The 21,937-nt window shown below is 33.6% G+C and overlaps 1 protein-coding gene across 3 annotated transcripts in view; it reads right to left on the bottom strand.

The window, feature by feature from the left end:
• Positions 1-10,264: 10,264 nt before the first annotated feature.
• BPG2 (P-loop containing nucleoside triphosphate hydrolases superfamily protein) overlaps positions 10,265-21,937 on the bottom strand; it is a 53,430-nt gene continuing 41,757 nt past the window's right edge. The window contains exons 3-5 of one of the 3 annotated variants that reach the window (XM_089813785.1): positions 12,405-12,572; positions 11,706-11,990; positions 10,265-11,022 (exon numbers count right to left, since the gene is read on the bottom strand). In XM_089813785.1, the coding sequence (XP_089669911.1) occupies positions 10,972-11,022; positions 11,706-11,990; positions 12,405-12,572 (504 nt within the window). In that variant the 3' untranslated portion in view covers positions 10,265-10,971. Of the gene's footprint in view, positions 11,023-11,149; positions 11,277-11,353; positions 11,991-12,404; positions 12,573-21,937 lie in introns of those variants that run through there. The other 2 variants (XM_089813786.1, XM_089813784.1) reach the window with 2 other exon arrangements.

Raw genomic sequence — 21,937 nt, 5'->3', positions numbered from 1 at the left:
AACCCATTTGGCAAGCAATGGTAGAAAATATATTAAATTATAATATATATTGAAGATATTTTTAAAAATATGTTCTAAATTTTCTACACATTCTTATCCACTACTAAATTCAATTTCAGTTGATTCAAACATTGTTGTTTTAATTATACCAATGTCCACAATGTAACAATGCAAAAACAATTAAGCCTTGTATTTCTAATATTTGTAGTTTTCTTAACATATATTGTGTTAATATTTTTTTTCTAAAACATGACATAAAACATATTTGAACATGGATGTGTAAAATATTTATAAAGTATTAAATGCGGCACACGTGTGTGCATACATATATGTATATGTATATTTATATATACATGTATATACACACACAAATACATATGTCTGTGTGTGTGTGTGTGTGTGTGTGTGTGTGTGTGTGTGTGTGTGTGTGTGTGTGTATGTGTGTGTGTGTGTGTGTGTGTATTTATACATACATACATGCATACATACATATGACTGTATGTATATATAAATATAGATGCATAAATATGCGCATGCACACACACACACACACAATATTAAACCCATTTGGGAAGCAATGGAAGAAAATATGATATATATTGAAGATATGTTTTTTAAAATATTTTGAATTTTTCTACACATTTGTATCCACTACTAAATTCAATTTCACTTGATTCAAACATTGTTGTAATAATACCAATGTTTGCAATGTAAAAATGCCAAAAAAAAAGACTTGTATTTCTAATATTTGTAGTTTCTTAACATATAGTGTTAATGTTTTTTCGAAAGCATGAGACATTAAACAAATGTGGAAGTGGTTGCATAAAATATTTATGAAGTGTTAAATATGTGGCATGCACACGTGTGCACACACACACACACATAGATATATTATTGGTGTAAATAGGTATTTACTATTTACACTTTACTTAAGTTTACCCAGGTTAATGCATTAGCATATTAGTTGTCATGTAGACACCTAGGAGATTGCATATTCACATGAGTTATCGTGTAGACGACATAGTTGTTTGCGCTCCAATTGAGCACATGTTGTCTGCTACATCTCTTTGTGAGATACACATTTGTATTCTTATCCTCTCATTGTTGCACGTACTTTCATGCACAATGGAGGATAATCCACTCTTGATGGACATGTGCTTGGTAATATCAAGGATAACTTTAGTGGCTAATATTCGCCAATTGGCTAATCTCACTCATTAGGAACCCTAAATTTAGCGAATTATTTTGAATTTTTGGCGTGGCCATGTTGCTCACACTTTTAAAAATTGGGTCCCATGCTTAGGCCAATCGCTAATAATAATACAAAAATATTTGTATTCTAGTTATGACTTCACCATTGCAATCTATTTTTCCATACGGTAAATTATATATATTTTCCTACAATTTCCAATTTGTATCTTAATCGATGTCATATTAGCTCATATTTGGTAAAAAATTAAGTTAGGTTACATGTTAAGTATGTAGATTTGACATACATCTCTATTCTAGAGACTTTCCATGAAACTTCTTATCCTTTCTCACTTTGGCCCAAAATAGATTTGATTTGGAACATGTGTCTAAGTTTGGCTCAAATTAGGATTTAGGCCATTGATTTAGGATACTCTAACGATTTTAATCAATAGGGATGTTGCCTCCTTACCACCATTCAATAATTTAGAGGGAAACTATAATTATATAAGTGGGATATATTTAATGTTCAAGTTTGATAATCAATTAGGATCTAAATAATAATAATAACAAAATCATGGTTTCTAGGTATGTATACTTATGTCCATGATTTTCATCAATAATGAAAGATTCGCTAGGATTTTTTAAAATTTTCATACAGTTCAAAAAAATCACCAATAAAATTAAAATTTTCCCCACTCAAAAAAATTAATTCACTAATATAAATTAATTATTTTCCACTGAACTAATGTTTGATTCACCAAAATTTTATACAATTTTTCCAAAGGGGGGTTTCTTAAAGTTATCCCTAGTTGGTATGCTTATCTCTTTGCATGACTCCTAGTCATCTTGATTTTCTTTATATACAAGGCACTCCTATAATGTATTCATCAAATTATCTGATTAATCCATTCTCATTTGATCATATCTTGTCTCTTTTGTGCTATCTCTTGAGCTTCAAGATCTTGGCATTTCATTCTTGCCTTAGGCAAATTCTTATATGGTATCAGAGCTATACTAAATTCTTACATGGTATCAAAGTCATAGGAGTTTCATTAAATAGCCATTAGAGAGAATTTTTTTTGCAGGTCAAGATTGGAGCTTGCTGGTGCAAAACAGATGTTGGTATCACATTCAGAAGGTCAAAAAACTCCCAAATTGACTTTTGTTTTATCAAAATTGGACATCTGAGGTGAAATCTAAAGTCATTGGATTTTCGGAGGTGCAACGGTGGTGATTTGGGAAAAATGATTACAAAGTTGATTTTCAAACAACAATATCTCCCTCATACAGACTCCTTTTTTTGAGCAATTTTTTTTTTTGTTTTGGAGTAGAATTTCGTGATCTACACATTGGTGTAGTTTGTCTGCAATCCATAGTCCTGAATTTTTCTAAAAATTGCAAATCCCAATATTTGCAACTTCAAAAGCTTCATTCGGGCTCATATGGATACATTCAGGTGCTATTTTATTTGAAAGTGCATAATTTTTGTCTACTTTCTAGATCTGGTATTAGTTTGGAATAATTTTGAGTGGACATAGTACTTTTAGCATTTGGTCATTTTTGGCCTCTTTTGGCACTTACAATAAATAAGATCCTTGAGAGGTCTTGTGTCTTATCTTGTTGAGTCATATATAGCTTCATATTTTCAGTTGTAAATGTCAAAAATCAGAGTTCCACTTTAGCCCAAAATTGGCAAGTGCCTATTGTACCCACAAAAAATATAAAGTGCCAAATCATCTTTTTGGGGGTGGGTATTCTTTGGTTCAGTGAAAGCGGGGGGGAGGGGGGGCAGTGTCTTGTGTTATTGTGTCTTTCTTTCGCTCTTGTGTTCTTTTAATTTTTTGCATCATGGGTTCACCTAAAACTCCACTTTTAACTTCACACAATTATACTATATGAAAAGATATTGTATGGAGTAGACTAATGGAAAAAGATTTAAATCTATATGTCGATGGTACAATTGTAAAACCCATTGATGCTGATGCACAAGTTGATTGGAAAATTAAAAACAACCAGGCTTTAGGAATTATTAGGAATTGTATTCATGTAGATCTTTTCTTCCACATTTCCATCTTAGGATGCCAAGGGTGCTTGGGACAAACTTGAAGAGTTGTATGGTAAGGTGGATGAGGAAAAGGGATTCCAAATTGAGGATGATCTACTTCTCTTGAATCCTAAGAATTTTGACACAATTCAAGACTATATCAATAAAGCCAATGCGTTGAGAGCACTACTTAATGATTGTGGTAATCCCATGAAGGATGATAGATTGATTCATCACATCTTGAAAATGCTACCTTTAAAATATGCATCTTTTGTTTCAAGTTACAACACTCACAAGTTGACTGTGGGAAGTGCCTTCACTAAGCCTTCATTTGATGCATGTGCAAAAATGTTGATGTTGGAGCAATCCAAGTCAATCAATATGGGAATTCTCAAGTCATCAAAGTCTAAGGCATTGGTGGCTAGTAATGAGAACCAAACAAATCAAGGCGGAAAAAGTTTCACCAGCAAGAAAAAAATAGTGGAAGCCAAAATCACAATCAGAGACACAACAATCTTCCTCCTCACAACAAGGCAATTCTTCTTCCAACAAAAAGGGAAACAACAACAAGAAGGATAAACTATTTTGTGCATATTGCAAGAAACCAAATCATGATGAGCATCATTGCAAGACTAAGAGAATAGATGAGTTGGAAAACTTACTTAGGAAGAACAAAATCAATGTGCCAAATGCTTCCAAGGATTCAAATCCATCCACTTCAAAGCGAAAAGGGTAAGTACTTATGGAAAGTTCAAGTTCTTCAGGGGAATGGATTCTTGACTCAGGTGTCTCACATCATACGGGTTCTTGAAAAGGACATTTTTCTTCATTGGAGCAATCTAAGGTACCTCACATCTTTGTAGGCAATGATACACAAGTGAAAGTTGAAGGGAAAGGACAAGTTGAGATGGAAAATGGAGAGTTCAAAGATGTTCTCTATGTTCCTCACTTAGCACTAATCTCTTTTTAATTTACCAAATCACTCAATGTGGAGGTGGAAATAAAGTTGAGTTCCTTCTTGATTCAGTAATGGTGCAAAATCTTAAGGATAATTCATTGGTTGCAGTGGGTAAATCACGACACAAGGCTCTATTATTTCTACCACTTTGTGCCTAAGTCTCCTTCACATGCCTTGTTGACACATTCACAATCACAAAGTAAATTATGGCATGAGCAGTATGGACATCTTGCCTTCCTCTATCTTCATCAACTTAGCTCAAAAAATATGGTCAAAGGTCTACCTACAATCAACTTTTCTAAGGGTGAATGTTCAACTTGTTCAATGGATATGCATCTAGAAGAGAAGTTTGAAAAAGGGAAGTCTTGGAGAGAATCAGTTATTCTTGACTTGGTTCACATTGTTCTAGCATGCTCTTTTTCAGTGACATCGGTTAGTAAGGGTCGTTATGTCCTCACTTTCATTAATGACTTTTCATGCTACACATAGGTCTACTTTCTTGATCACAAGAATGAAGTGTTTGATAAGTTTCTACCCTTCAAGAGTCGTGTTGAGAAGCAATCAAGTAAAGCCATCAAGGTTTTTTGTATGGACAATGAAAGCAGATATGAGAACTCAAGATTTAGAGACTTTTGTGAACTTGAGGGTGTTGACCTTCACAATCCTGTCGCATTTAGTGCACAAAAGACAAGTGTTGTAGCAATGAGGATTATAACTCTTAAGTCAATGGCAAGTTGTATGATTCAAGCTAAGTCTCTTGATCCATCACTTAAGGTAGAAGCTATAAGTAGTGTCAATCATAGACTTAATAGGTCTCCTCATAATGTCTTAAATGGAATGACTCTTTTTGAGGCATGGTGCAAAAGAAAACCGGTTGTGAAACACTTTAGAGTTTTTGGTTGTCCAACATGGGCACACATCTTTTCAAAGGAATACAAGGCACAACCACCAAGGCCCTGTACTTTCATTGGATATGAAGAAAATGTTAAGGCATATAGACTTATGGATCTTGAAACTCATGAGATATTTAGAGAGAGGAATGTTCACTTTAAGCAAAGTTCACCTAGCTTATCCTCTAATCCTCTCCATACTTCATACATTGTGGAAACTGATAGTGACAACAATAATAGTGATTCAACAAGTTTAGATGTGGGGGATCCTTCTGACAGATGCAGGACGAGGTCACAACATCAACAAATTCCACATGCATACATTGCTACAGTGATAGGTCCATGTAATTCAATTTAGGTGTGTACACCTTGTCTTCCGGTTCCAGCATCAGGGAATGACCACTTGACAGATATTTCAGGTTTGTTTGTGGAGTCCTACATTGCAGATGTGGGAGACATTATTGGTGATATACATCTTCTCTTTGATGAAGATGATCCTTTTTCAATTGTTGTGAGGGAACACTCTGACCCTCGTGTCCATTCTCTACATGATCAGTCTTACAAGGTTGATATGATTGTGGATCCTTATGTACAACAATTGCAAGAGTTCTCTTTATCATTCAAGGAGATAGTTAGTTCTTTAAGATATGTTCTACATCCATCCTTGCTAGATCCAAACTTGTTCTTTTTAGCAGTGCTGGAAGGGACGATCGTTAGTATCGACACAGGGACAATTGAGCAATTTTCAGAGACACCATTCATCTTCAGGATTCTTTCTACACATTGGGGAAGCATCTCATATGTACCTATCACATTGTTTATTCCTAAGGGGAGGAATATTATTCAACAGTCATGGATCAACTTCTACATTCATCTTAGAGTAACTATCACTAATGGGCATTTTGTATTGAGGGGGACTATCTTGTCTCCTTTCTTCTTCTTCTACTTCTTCTCTCTTATGGGGGGGACCTTTTCCTCTTATGGGGATATACATGACGTATGTTGTAATGGGGGGGTCTTAATTACTCCATCCATCCGTGCATCTTGTTTTTTCATCTCTTTTTTTGGGGGAGCATTTTTCCCATGAGGTTTTCTCTCTTTCTCTACTTTATGAGACTTGGATGTTTTTTGCATTTTGTACATGGGTACCTAACAGGGCCTAGTAGTCGGGACCCATCATGCATTTTCATCTAGCTTTGATGAGCTTAAGTGCATTCCTCTGAGTTGCACTTAAGGGGTTGTTGGTGTAACTAAGTATTTACTATTTACACTTTACTTAAGTTTACTTAGGTTAATGCATTAACATATTAGTTGTCATGTAGACACCTAGGAGTTCGCATATTCACATGAGTTATCATGTAGACAACATAGTTGGTATGCTTATCTCTTCGCATGACTCCTAATCATCTTGATTGCTTTTATATACAAAACACTTCTATGATGTATTCATCGAATTATCTGATTAATCCATTCTCATTTGATCATATCTTGTCTCTCTTGTGCTATCTCTTGAGCTTCTAGATCTTGGCATTTCATTTTTGCCTTAGACAAATTTTACATGGTATTAGAGCTATACTATACTATATATATATATATATATATATATATATATATATATATATATATATATATATATATATATATATATATATAGTTCATATCTTGTCTCTCTTGTGCTATCTCTTGAGCTTCTAGATCTTAACATTACATTTTTGTCTTAGGCAAATTCTTACATAGTATCAGAGCTATACCAAATTCTTATATATATATATATATATATATATATATATATATATATATATATATATATATATATATATATATATATATATATATATATATATATATATAACCCTTTTTGGAAGAAATGGTAAAAATTAAATTAAAATATAATATATATTGAAAATATGTTTTTAAAAATATTATAATTTTTTCTACACATTTTTATGCACTACTAAATTCAATTTCAATTGATTCATACATTGTTGTTGCAATAGTAACAATGTCAGCAATGTAACAATGCCAAAAAATAACATTTGTACTTCTAATATTTGTAGTTTTCTTAATATATATTGTGTTAATGTTTTTTTTTTTTTTTTTTTTTTTAAAATGTAAACCCTAATCCTAAATGCTCAACTCTAATCTTTTTATATTATATATAAAATACACAAAAAAGTATCCTTCTCAAAGCACCTATTTTCACCAAATCACAAGGTACAATAGGCAATTGGAGAAGGATTATATTTTATATATAATAAATATGTATAAACAAATCTATTTACAACTATATTTACATGATGTAATATTTTATACTTTTTATATTCAAATATGGTAAAAAAAAACTATTTTTACGAAAAAAATTGAATACATCTTATAACTATACTGTGAATATTTTTTAATTTTTTTATAAATGATTCTAACATATTTTGTTTTACTTTTTAAGATACCTATCTCTCAATTCAACCAAATTAATATCTTAAAGAGGTAATGGAGATTTACCAAAAATTCCACACAAAAAAAATTCATAATGTTTTATTTTAACAAACTTTTTCTTAAGTATACATCCTTTCTACCATATATAAACTATCTCATCATAGGGTTCATTTATAAGGGAAATAAGAGAAATTATATTGGGGAAGGGGCCTATGGTGGAGCACTCAACGTTCCACCTCTCAAAATCTAGCATGAATATTTCCACACTCAATTTTGTAAAGTCGCTTACTCATGAAATCTCCTAGTTAATTTTTTTTGGTTAAGTCGACAATGTCAAATATGATGTCACGTCAACATATGTTTTCCTAAGGTGTTCAAAATGGTCCCAAGAAGTAAGACATGTAGTTGTGTGTTAATTCATAATCATTAGTACATTGATTTGACATCACATGGTTGCTTTCTTAGATTTATTGGAATCTTTTTAGGGATAAGCAAAGACATGACACATTTGTGCTCCATTAGAAGGTTGATTGTGCTCTACTACCATCTCCACCATTGAGCCCCACTCCACTAAAGGCTCCCCTCTCCTAGTCAAGTAACTTGCCATGATGATCAAGGCTAATAATAAACATATTGGTCCATTGAATTAAACAAAAAAAGGCATCACTTGTTCTAACCATATATTTGAATAACGCTTGCATTTAGCCCAAATGTTCTACTCAACTCTCTTTTGTATTTTGGGCCGAATGTCTCAATGCCAACCAGCAAATCCTTTCTTTTTTGGAATAAACCACTCATTGTTTCCTTGTAAGCATGTACAATTCTAGATAATATTATTTCTGCACAAATATTATGTGCAACATATTTAGCATACAAGATATAATCAATACAACTTGCATTTATTTGTTATCATCGGTTCTACTACCATCAACTTATTTTTGAGTTATGAGATGTTACAAACCATTTTTAGTTGGTTTCTTAGGTTGCCATTTAATCAACTAAATTTGAAGGAAATAAAACTTGATAGATTTAATGTTGTACTGTTTGGTACATTAAACATGTTTTTTAGGATGAGTAAACCTATCAACAAGTCTGACTCTTTAAAGCAATAGTTTCATTGAGTCAAATTCATTGAATTCATGTGAAACACTACTCATTAAACATGGGTCAATGATTTTGACTCAATAAAACTACACAATTGAATTCTAAAAGCAATACCACATTGTGACTTGTGGAAAATATCTCCTACTTATCAATTGATGAGCTTAAAGGGCTTTCTAATGAATGGCTTATAAGGCACAACACTTGTTGAAGGTTTTGCAAATGGAGTTGCAAGAAAAGCGAGTTTAACCATGGACGAAACACCTTAATTAAGTGTGGTCAAGTTGGAGTAATACTAGGACAGGTGACCTCTCGAGAAGCCTTAGTGCTTCATCTCTATGAGCACCACTTAGATGCAATGAGTGCTAAGGTTTCCATTCATTCTCATGAGACATTATGAGTTTGTGTGAACTGCTACACATGAAGTATGGGTCAATTAGTTTTACTCAATAAAACTACACAGTTAAATCTTGATAGCAATATCATAATTTAACTTGTGGTGGAATACATCTACTAATCAACCAATGTGCTTAAGGGGCTTTATAATGAATGATTCATAAGGCACAACACTTATTGGAGGTTTTGCAAATGTGTTACAAGTGGAGTGAGTTTAACCATGGGGGAAACTTTGCAGTTATGTTTGTTCAAGCAAGAGTAGTATTGGATCGTAACCTCCTAAATAGTCTCGAGGCTTCACCTCTATAAGCATCACCAGGATGCAATAAGTGCTATGTGTTCCATTCATGCTCATGAGAGATAAGTTCATGTGAGCCACTACTCATGAAACATGGATCAATAAGTTTGACTCAAAAAAAACTACACAATTGAATCTTTATAGCAATATCACAATTTGACTTGTTTGAAAAATATCCCCTCCTTATCAACTAGTGAGCTTAAGGGGATGTCTAATGAGTGAGCATAAGGCACAACACATAATGAAGGTTTTGCAAATGGGTTGAAAGCAAATTGGGTTCAACCATGGAGGGAACTTCGTAGTTAAGTGCACTCAAGTTGGAGTGGTATTGGGATCTCCCAGTAAGTCTCAGTGTTTTACCTCTATGAGCATCACCTAGATGCAATAAGTGTTAGGTGTTTCATCCATTCTCATGAGAGATGGATTTGTGTGAGACACTACTGATGAAACATGGGTCAATGAGTTTGACTCAAAAAACTACACAGTTGAATCCTAATAGCAATATCACAATTTTACTTGTTGTGAAAAATACTCCTACTTAACAAAATAGTTCCAATTTTCAAGTGTTATAAACCAATATGCTTAATATGACCTCAAATTCCTCTTGTAACTAAACGATCTTAAATCAAATAAATAAAAGGTCTTGAACTTGTAATGTGACCACCAAAATACCTTTGGTCAAAAAAAAAATGTTCGATCAAAATACCATTTTTTTCTTTTATACCTGCTGTGATTGCATGTACCAATCAACAACAATTTAGCGAATTGCAGTAAGTTGCTGCAATATGCGTATCTACAATGTTTGGAACTTAATGGAAATGATAGAAGGGCATGAAATAAACATGCACCCCATATTTGTCCATTAATTTTTCTTATTTTACCTTCAAACTCGAGATGCAAGTTTTTGTTACATTCCTTCAGGAAAACGGAGAATTAAAATGAAAACCGAGTCATAAATAAGAATTGATTTGCTATTTATTGTGATACACGTGAAGCCGCAATTCCAAAAACACCCAAGAGTTGAGAGTCAAGACTGACCATGACAAACTAAGAACAGTTTGGCTTATATAGCCTTTGTTATATATAGCATAACAAAATACAAAGCAACACATCAAAAAGAAAAGACTGATTGAAAAAGAAAACAATTTGGTATAGAAGTGCTCACTTCACATATACTGCTTCTCTAAGCAGCAACTGGTTACAGTCTGTCACCTGTCCATCTTGGTCTGCATAAATTTCTGATGCTAGAAACTCCAGTTACTCTTGCTTAGTAGTAATCTTGGGATTATTTTCTGCCTGCGTCAATAACAACTCTTCATATAGTGGAATCATAGACGGACCATTTGACAACTGACTTACAGATTCTGCAAACTTGATTTTCTCTCATTTCTGTTATGTAGATAATTTTCTTTTGGAAGCAACTACTTTTAAACAGGTAGTGTTTATCTAGCACACCCTTGTGGAATAGCTAGACCACTTGATTAGTGTAACAAAAGCTATGCTTGATGAGTGCTCTTTCTTTTAAGAAGTTAATGTAACATTATGCAGTACCATTTATAACATTCAGTATACAGGTCTACATCAAGTCGTCCACTTTCTTACCAAGTCCAGCATTTCATACATAAGTATACAAGTACCCCTTGTCAATCCAATATATCAGTCAGTATGGGATCCACCTTGAACAACGAAATCCTTTCATAGTAGACAGCCACTGCTTCATTTCAACATTTAAAATGAGTTTGCAAGTCAATATCATTAGGTAGCTATATCCAGTGCATACATCTTGCCAAGCCCTGTGCATTGTGCATATTCATATGACAGCATCTCCACAATTAAGGTGATTGAATCAATAATGTACTGCGGCTAATTTTATAGTACAAATTGACACCATGCAATCTAGGATTAAGGCCTTTGGAAAGCATGATCAGACCACAACCACTTCGATTCTTTTTAGTTTTTACTATCCTGACTCCAAGAAAGTGATAAGAACAATTACATACAGATTTTAACCAGTCAAACATTCATTCTAGGCAACAATGCAGTAGATCGAACAAGCTCCATATTCACCTTTAAAATTTTTTTTTTAGCTTCTAGAAGTCTCTGGTTGACAAAGGATGACTTAGCTACATAATACCCACAAATGAAGGGCTATGTAAATTCATTAGGCTTCCATGGAAATAATTTCATATGGGTCTGTGATACAATAATATGCTAATTCATATCTTCCAAAACCAAAAAAATACAAAATGACCTCTTTTATTAAATTGAAATAGACATCACTGCTAGGATTTAAGCATTAGCTAATTCTTCTTCAAGCAGTTCTATTTCTAAATCATCTGTGTTACCTTTCTTTGATTTAGTTTTTTTCCTTTTACTTGAATCATTTGCATTTACCTTAGATTTCTCACTAATTGCTTCAGTTACTGCCTTGGAGAGTAAAAATCCTGGCCTTTCTAATGAGAGTGCCTTATCGAGGACCAATGGTTCTCGCACTGTAAAGTCTACTGCATCATATGTCCAGACACTCAAACATGCATCGCCTTTAAGACCCAAAGAAAACCAACCAACTCCAGCTACAGCTACATCTACAGAATTCGCATCCCATGTATTTCCTGACACTTTTATTTTATTTTGCTTCCATTCACCAAGTTCCTGTACTCTTTCTTGTCCAATAGGTGGCTGCAAAATCAAAAGTCTGAACTTTAAACAACAATGACAAGCAAACATGACAACAGTATGCTGTCACTTGCATGCAATAAAGTTTTAATAGCAACATAACTATGAGACATGATTTACAATGCAGAAAACATGATGTTAGAAAGAAATAGAAGATAATTAATATTAAAATCATTTCAGGGTTGAACAGGCACTTGTTGAATTCAAAAGTGACTAAAAAGTGAAATATGAAGCTAATGAATTACTCTACGTGTATAATAACATACAGCTAGATTATGATCCAGCAAAAGAAAGAATAAATTAAATCCAACTGGCCAAATCACCTTCTAAAGCAATATTATCCATAAAAATGTATAACGTAATAAATATTAATACTCTAAATTAAGAGTCACTTAAAACAGGAAATGTATGATATACCTGCAATCTAACTCCAAAATGTTTTTCTTTTATCTCATTTGCTGTCTCCACTTTACCCAAATGCATGGATACGTGAACTGAAGTCCAGATGGTTACATAGATTGTCTCCACTGAAGCTTTGTCTACATCAAGTCTCATCAATCCTCCTACATGTACAGCTTGACCCACCTGAAATATGACATTAAACACAATTTTTAAGATTCCCTGTTGCATATTTACAGAGACTCACATCAAAACATTCTTTCTTATCAGCTCCAAAGAATTTGCTTATCGTGGTTGGTATAATTCCTTATGCCATTACTGAAGATTCATATAGTTGTTTCAACTTGCCATATAATTGTCAAAAAGTAAGATAGCGAATGCATGTTCATTAGAGATTTGAATATTATGAGGATTGTTTTGTGAGTTTATAATTCCTAATTTCCTTGTATCTAATTGTGTTTATTGTACTCTTGCACAACAATCTAGTAGTACACAGAGAACGAATGGAAATGATGATTAATGTTCAAAACTTGACAGGTAAGCAGAGATAAGACATGAAGCAAGTTCTGTGTGCCATATGATGGAATAGGTACCCTTTGTCATGGCCTCCTAGCCAAATGTGATACCTGTTGATAAATTGAGTCCTGCCAGGCCCAATCAATAATCAGGCTTCACTTTGATCATTGTTTATCCCTTATTATTGAGGTTCTTAACTTGACAGGCAAATAAATATGACAAGAAGCAACTTTTGTGTGCCATAAGATGGATTAGGTACCCTTTTTCATGGAATCCTAGCCACATGTGATACATTTTAATGAATTGAGTACTACCAGGCCCAATTACGGTTTGATAATTGTTTATCCCTTCTTCCTATATAAAGCATTGGTCACGATCCCTAATAAGTCTTTTAGGAGTCTTGAAATAAGGTTTACTGTGGTGTCATAAAAAGAAAAGTGACAGTTTCTTCCTTTGTTTATACTAAGTCACTCGTCATAAAATTTCAACTAAAACTTGAAAGTTTCCAAAACTGCACATTGATAAACGAGAGGGAGACTTCATTTGGAGGGATCAAGTTGTTGAGTCAAAATAATCATTGAATAAATATTTTTAAGGTTGGCAGTCCTGTAAGTTTTGGTTACTGATCATTTTGACAGATTCTGGAGTTGTGGAGGTGTCTGAAACCATTTGCAGGCTGTAAACATGGAAAGAGCCTTGCCAAAGCCAACGAAGACTAAAATGTCTTCATATATATTCAGAACAGATTTCAAAAGAAAATGTGAAATATTGAAGATTGGAGTAGGTCATCTTTCCAGATATGATCACCCTGGGATTTATGTGGCATTAGACCAAGATCCTTAATGGCTGAACCTGCTAAGTCAATGTTGGATATCGTAACCCCTTATTTTATGCATTGATAGATAAATATTTTTGACTCAAAAAATAATTATGGACTAATTCATCAGTATCACTATTTGAATGAGTAACTGGATTTAATTCTTAATTAATATCAGTTGATTTGGTGATTTTTTGCTATAACTTTCCAAATCCGTGTGGATTTTTAGTGCCAATGTTTCGGATCAAACTCAACAGTCCATCATTTGGGTATGAGAGAATGAGGAGAGAAGTGAAGAATTTGGCAGACCCAAATTCGTTGCTATTTTTTATTCTTATGTTCGTTTTATTTTGTTATTAATAATATATTGTCTTATTTAATTTCCTGATAAACAACTTAATTACATTTGGCCAATTGATTATTTATATAAACTATAAAGGATAAAACATATTCAATCCATCTATTTAGCCATTGGGATTTGCTAACTCACTTCTCTCTTCTCATGCTTTCATACCCCAAAGATGGATCAGGGAGTTTGGTCTGAAACATTGGGAATAAAAATTTACAGTTAACCCCAGAAAAATACAGCTAAATTTCATTATGGACTGCAAATTTAATGATATTAATTAATTTGATGATGTTAAATCTATACTATGATATTAGCCCTTGAATAGTTATTATAATCTTTTTTTGGTTAATAATGTATTATACTATTGCTGATGTATTAATTTTAATTATTCTATAAGATGCCCTCTTATCTTTTTTTTTCTTTTTTTTTGAATCAAAACGATCCCAGTATGTAAAGGATCATGCAAACCACAAACTAAACCCTAACAGTAAACCTGGAGCCTTATTTTACTGATAAAATTGGCTGGAATAAATCAATGGTGTGAAAATAATAATAAATCTGCTTAATTACATCAATATAATAATAAAGTACTAATTAGAACCCAAGCACCTGGCAGAGGATGCCTTCCAAATATGAACTGATACTCCTGTATAATGCTGCTTCAGCTGCCCCAAGACTAAATCTACCAATTGAAAAGAGAAAGCTTTCATCTTACTAGTATCCTTGGATGAGACTGCCCACATGAAACCAAAGGGGTTCAGTCACCGAATCTCTAGATGCAAGAGTTTTCAACCCTGCATCATTAGATAAGTACTGTCTGATATTGGCACTCTCTCTAAATTTGAGAATGTGAAATAAGCATATAATAAACCACTCAATGTTGGATGACATCTATTTATTGATATTCATTGGTTTGCTCCAAACACTAAGAACCTAGGCTTAGTTTCAAAAGATTACTTTTACATGATATGGCACAAATCAAATAACACATAGCATAGCACTAATAATAACATTAAGTTTCCCAAGTAGTCAATAAACCTTGGCACCTCAGTAACCAACCATACTCCAGAACTACTCAAACAAGAAGAACATGTTGCATGACATGGTCCTATCCGTATAGCCCTCCTAAATCCCTTGAGAAATAGGAGTAGGTTTTCCCCAAGGCACTCATAACAAAATAGCATACTCATAATTTCCGAGAGCATGAACAATGTCAACAATAAAGAGGTTCCCTTAGGGAACATCTTGAAACTGATGGTGAGGGTTCTACAACTGACATCCTCAAATTTATGAAATGTCCCCAAGACTATAGGAAATTGTTCAAAACTAATAAAGATATCAGGAACAAAAAGATGGAACCAATCCCTCACCAGTATATACTTCTCCAACAATCACCCCTTGACCAATGACAAGCACAGAAATGGGCTCATGCATCCCATCTAATTCGTCAATAAAGTGCTCATAAGATTGTGGTAGACTTTTTAGAGTGATCACTACTATATCCTCTTCCTCTATTGTACGACCAATGACCTCAAGCTGATCTTTGATGTCCTTATTCTTCAAAAGATATTCCTATATATCCGTACGTATCCGGCTCCGCATCCACCTGATCTGAGTACGAATTGGTATCCTAGAATATTATTGCAACAAATGTTGACTTCAAATGTTCAAGTATATGCCCCAAACTTCTTCAACACGATCATTGGAAATAAATTTTTGTAGCAGTGCTCCTTTGTCCTCCTCTAAACAAGTAGTTACAACCCAATCCTTTCACAAGGATAAAGGCCCATCTTAGTCATCAACTCAGTCTCACGATAGCTCCAAGCAGAAGCAAATCTACTGCAACTACTGCCAAAATTTAGTCATGTGATCCAAGATTGTAGGACTTGCATTGCTTCTGAACAATGGAAGTAGTGTGGCTCTAAGCCACAGGCCATTATTGCAGAACATACATAGCTCATAGATCAACCTGAGTCTTCCTTTTACACCTTCTGAGGATTCACTTGCAGACTTTTGTTTTGAAGTTAGATTGACCATTAAGGGAGGGTATTAAAGTTAAATCTCTCTATTTTTCTTTTCTCTCTTCCATAGATTTATTTTGTTTTCAATAATCGCTCATCTTCTATGTTTCCATATTCTCTCTTTGTTTAATATGGAAACTTCCTCCTTTTGTTTCTCTCTTCAAAATGTTTCTATTTCTCTCTTTTATTTGTTGTAGAAACATTCTTGCTTATACTTGTATATGTAGATCATTATGATATTTGTTTAATAACACATTCATTATTTTACCATAATATATTGATTATTGATTAAAAAACTACAAATTCAAAAATATTAAATAAATTTTTGAATTTTCAAATTTCAACACTTGATTTTGCACCCATTCAACTGGCATATGTAGGAGGCTAGGTGTGGGGTATGGATGTTTTGGTATAACTTGGAAATTAATTCCAAGATCACATTGTTAGAAATAGATACACTGGGCAGGGGGTGAATCAGTATTCTACAAACTATTGCCCACAACTAGATATTATTAATTACTTTGCAACATTGTTACATCCCAATTTTTGACCTAATTTAAAATATAGCCGTTGAAGTCACATGAAGTCAATTGATAGTTAAATTGGTTATAATCCTATGAAATGATAAGATGATTAGTCGTTATACTTATCACGAATTCATGGAATTGAATAGGTGGTTAGCCGTTATGATTATTTATGATTAAATAACTTGTTATGGTAATATGCTTTAATTGCAGAGAATTTCCTTGTAAGAAGCACGTCGAAAGGGTGGAAGCATTGTCAGAAAAGAATTAGGCAGGAGCATCACCATCACTGGGCAAATGGGTTAAGGACCTAGCGACTTGAAATAGGATACATCTGTGAGACCCGCATGAGCTATTAAATAAATAATTAAAAATGTAAAATAATTTAATTAAAATAATTAAATTGAATTATAAAACGTACCTCAAAGGATTTAACATAATCTTTCACCTTATTATTATAATAGATACATCTATATACGTAAACATAAAAATAAAAATGAAATGGCACCAATAAATTAAAGTATCATAATCTAATGATGTCACCTCATCGATATACTTATGTAAACGTATATAAGAATGTTATAATAATAAAATGAAATTATAATCTCTTCAACTCCTCCTTTTCTTTATTTCTTTTCCCTCTTCTTTTTTTCTTCTTTTTCAAATTGAATCAATCTTTGGGAATTCGAATGGACTTCTTGAAACCAATAGAAGCCAAGGAGCCATGGCTAACCTATAAAACAAGCCGTGAATCAACCAAGATGGCATCTCTATCACTCTCTCAATTCATTTCCTTTTAGCTACGTTTTTCCATTCCAAGCCAAGCTCATTTCTTTCCAAGTCACGATAAGAGAGTCAGATTGTTCAGGTCGGCTCACCACTCTTTTACAGCGTTAATGCTTATTCAATCTGTTACACCGTCTTTTCCAATATTTTTTCACTTCCACTGGACCCTGCATGTTTTCGGATCGCATTATCATCACAAGTGGGTGGTGCATTAAGCCGAGTAAGAATACTAGTTGGTGGACGGTAGGAGGCCAAGAGCCAATCTAAATACCAATTGCATACATAACAGGTTACTGTTATCCTTCCATCTTTCTGATTTATGAATTCCAATTGTAGTCAGCTAGGTCAAGAGAGATTAATAATAAAACTGGAATAATTATATGAATACTTGCTGATGGCTCTCATGAATTCCATAAGTTCTGTTGATCTTTCAATTACTGAGTACTACTACCAGCACTAAGAAGTCGAAATGGAAACTGTAGAGTGTTGTAATGATTATGTATACCATATTCATTAAATCAAATAACAATAGTATTAACCATGCAGTCTTAATCCATGACACTAAACCAGAATGCTATTAAATTCTAGACACCTATGATTCATTAGCAATGAAGCCATGAAAAGGTGAAGAGGTGTAAATGAAACAGAATGATCATAATCTTTAGACACCAAGGATTCATTGGCTAGTAGCCATGAAATGGTGAAGAGGTGGAATAAATCTGCAAGAACACAGAAGAGAAATCAGATATGATTAAATTAATTAATTAAACAATAAATTCTGCAATCTTTAAGAATATCTTTTTCAAATCACAAATCGTGATAAGCTAGAACATATATATTATTCATGAATTTGTTGGGAATCAACAAAAAGAACCAGTTGTTCTAAGAATTCCGAACACCTAGAACTCACCTGGCTGTATAGCCAAGGAAAAGGGTGATGAAGTGAGAGAAAGGAATCTACAATAACATGAAACAATATCAGTTATGACATAACAATGTTTATCATTTTTAGTTTGAATTATTTAATAGCTCATGCATGAACCTCTTAATTGTAACCTCATTCTGTCAAGTCGAGTGGTGAGGTTAGATACCGGGATGCACAATAGATGACAAATGTTCCAAGTGGGTAGGGAGGGCCTTTCTCGTTAGAGATTGTGTGGGAATTAAGTTAAGGTCCATGGTTGGGTGGATTAAGCCTTTGACAATGTTTCACCTCTTCCCAAGTTGTCAGACATACAATAGACAAAGATAAGTTATACATTCAATTGATTACCGAAAATAGATATTTTACTTTTATGATGTATATGCAAGACTAAAGTAAGAATAATTGAGTTTTATCATTATTACAGTTACTTTACACTTGCGAGAGATAGATTTATCAGATGGATTGTTATCTCAATCTTTTATTTATATGAATATTGAATATGAGTATATCTTTTAATCTTAAGTTATTGCCACAGTTAAGAAATCAAAATGAAAGGAATGATACAATGGTATTTGAAGCCCTAATTGAATTCCGTGGTATCCGAAGTCCTAATTAATACAATGGTATCTAATGCCCTAAATGATCTAGTGGTAATTTAAGCCCTAAATAATCCAATGGTAATCGATGCCCTAATTGATATTGTGGTTTGTGATGCCCTAATTTTATATAGTGTTATTTAATAATAATCGTCATTAATTTCGATATAGCAGTATTGGATGGTAGTTGTTATTTGATATTATTATAGTGGTATATGTGGATTAACCTAGGTGGTTGCAGAAGCATCCCTACAATAATTTCTTGGTTCAAATTTCACAGTATGTGGATTTTAATTTCTATGGTAAATCCACTGATGGCGTTTTAAGTTCTTAATTAGAAAATTTTGTCTAACTGATTTTAACAATAAATCTTATTCACATGAACATGACTGATATAACTGTCTTCCTATGAAATTGGAGTAATAACTGTATTTCTTTGAGTATGTTAGTTGTTAATTAAGACCTGGGAAAAGTGATTGTCACAAACATGCATAAGAAAGTAAATCAATAGTGTTGAACAGTAAATATAACCAAACACAAAGAACTCATAACACCATTATTTGTTAACCAGGGAAACCCTAGCCAAGGGAAAACCCCTATGGGGATGGTACCCACAAGATGATCCACTAAACAAAAGCATCTGATTAAGGATATTGACCCTATTAGGAATCTATTGAGTACAAATAGTGTCTCGAGTCCTTGTCAGAGGACTCAGCCCTATTAAAAGCCTCAACCCTGTTAGGAGTTGCTTCAACCCTATTAGGATTTGGTAGAACAATTACAATGTATGCAAAATGAGCCCACTACCCAAACATATATGCAATTAAGCTTCTATACAAAAATAGATATACATACAATATTGTCTCGCTGTTGTACTTCACAATTCTTTTGATCATATACCAGATCTAGCATCATACAAGGCTCGCAAATTGCATATACATCCTTCACATTTAGTTCGCATATCACTACATTTCACACTTAGCTGCGCAAAATATGATCTTTACCTATGCCTTGCATTTAACAAAAACTCTATCCTGTCAACCTTGATGCTTTCACACGTTTGGCTAACTATAAAATTAACTCAGGGTTAACATCTAGGATGTCATCCCATCATAGTTAAGTAATTATTTTACTACCAAAATAATTCCTTAAGTTGTAATACTTAATCTTCTGCCGTGCTTTGTTCTGCCTTGTTAATTACCTGTACTGGTAAATCCTCTATAACTATTGTTGGATTGTTCGTACACTTTTGCACACTTGCACACTTCATCATGACATTATCAGCTATCCTTCCTCAACTGCGCACATGTCAACTCTAACTCTGTCATCCATACTCACAGAATCTATTTTTGTGCTAATGCAAACTGTCTAACACTTAGACAATTTTCTATCTCCGATCACACAATGAAATACCAAAATATATGTTGCCATAAATGACAACACCAACTCCACTAAGTACTCAACTGACTTAACCATATTGCCAACAATCTCCCCCTTTGGCATTGATGACAACATATGAGAAAACTAGCTAAGTCCCAAAATGGTGAATCAAAACTGTGGCCTTAACAAAATTTCGAAACTTCAAAATTTTATTCAAAAACTTGGATCATTACACATTACCATCTTCCCTCATCTCTCCTATTACAATGATTTCCTATATACATAGATAAGCTCCCCCTTATATATATATATATATATATATATATATATATATATATATGCATCTTTTACATTCCTTCTTTACATATATCAACTATACAATTTTCCTTTACATTCTTCTCCCCCTTTGACATCAATGAAAAAGGTGTCCAAAAAGACAAAATTGTGTTACCTTTCTTTGTTCTAATATGAGATTCTTAATAAGCAATCTGGAAAATCGAGTTTCAGCCTCTCTAGCTCCTTCTTCCAGTTATCTTTTACTATATCTGATATGCTGATAAGTGCGCATAATGCATATGATGCAACTTCCAATGCGCTCAAATCTGTATAGAAAAAATTGTCATAGGATGCCTTTGTTGTAAGACACTCCTCCAATTGCCCATGCAAAATGCTAACCTTAGGAGATAAATATTCTCTACGGACAGAGAATCTCTTTATTACCTTCTCCTTTTCAAATTCAATGCCTCTGATAGCATTATCAATTGCCTCCATTTCTGCTTTAATGCCTTCAATGCTCACATCTGGCTGTTGTAATCTGATTGTGAGTATTTGAAGCTCACTCATTCTTCCTTTGATCTGGTCATCAAATCCTGTTAAGTAATTGTATGAAATTGCACATTGTCCATACAATTCTTTCCTTCATCTATGTTCTTCCTCAACTCCTTGATGCAAACATTCAAAGTTTGCAAATCATTTTTGACATTTGTGCATACTGTATCAAATAGTGATGCATCATGCTTAGTATGAGCTTGCACTAAAGCAATATCAGACAAAGTAGTGAACTCCGCATCAAATGTTTTCATCATTTTCTTAGCCTTCTTCTGAATATCTGGCTCATCAATATTAGACGGCACTGACTTTTGCATCCTCTCCAAAACTTCTACCAAAGTTCTTTCTAAAGTCTTGACAGACTTGTTCTTCTCCAACAATTTACTCAATGAAGTCATCAGATCCATCTGGTCATCATCATCATCATATACTACAGGCAATGTAGTAACTGCTAGAACTGGTGCAACATAAGATATGTCAGCCTCATGCTAGAAGTCTACCTTACTAGATTCTATCTCCACATGTTTCAGATTAGGCAAGAATGTTGATTCTTGCATCACAATTTTCCAAGTATTCTTCAACTTGTCCTCTTCTGCCTTTATTGCAGCTATCCTTGCTTCTTCTTCCTTCTTTATGTCTTCCTCTTTCTTTCTTTCTTCTTCTTCTTCTGCAATCTTCCTTTTTCCTTCATCCTCAGCTTTTCTCTTCTTCTTTCTCATCATTCTCCTCATCTAAGCTAGAGTACTCAATTATATTGCCAACAATTTTTGTGTCAAGATCCTTGAAAGGATCTCCTTTCTTTTCATCAA

Source organism: Cupressus sempervirens, chromosome 2, assembly GCF_028749045.1.
Source record: "Cupressus sempervirens isolate cs-2001-9-10 chromosome 2, ASM2874904v1, whole genome shotgun sequence".
Classification (NCBI taxonomy): Eukaryota; Viridiplantae; Streptophyta; class Pinopsida; order Cupressales; family Cupressaceae; genus Cupressus; species Cupressus sempervirens.
Note: the sequence above shows the minus strand (reverse complement) of the source record. Positions and strands in the feature narration are given on the sequence as shown.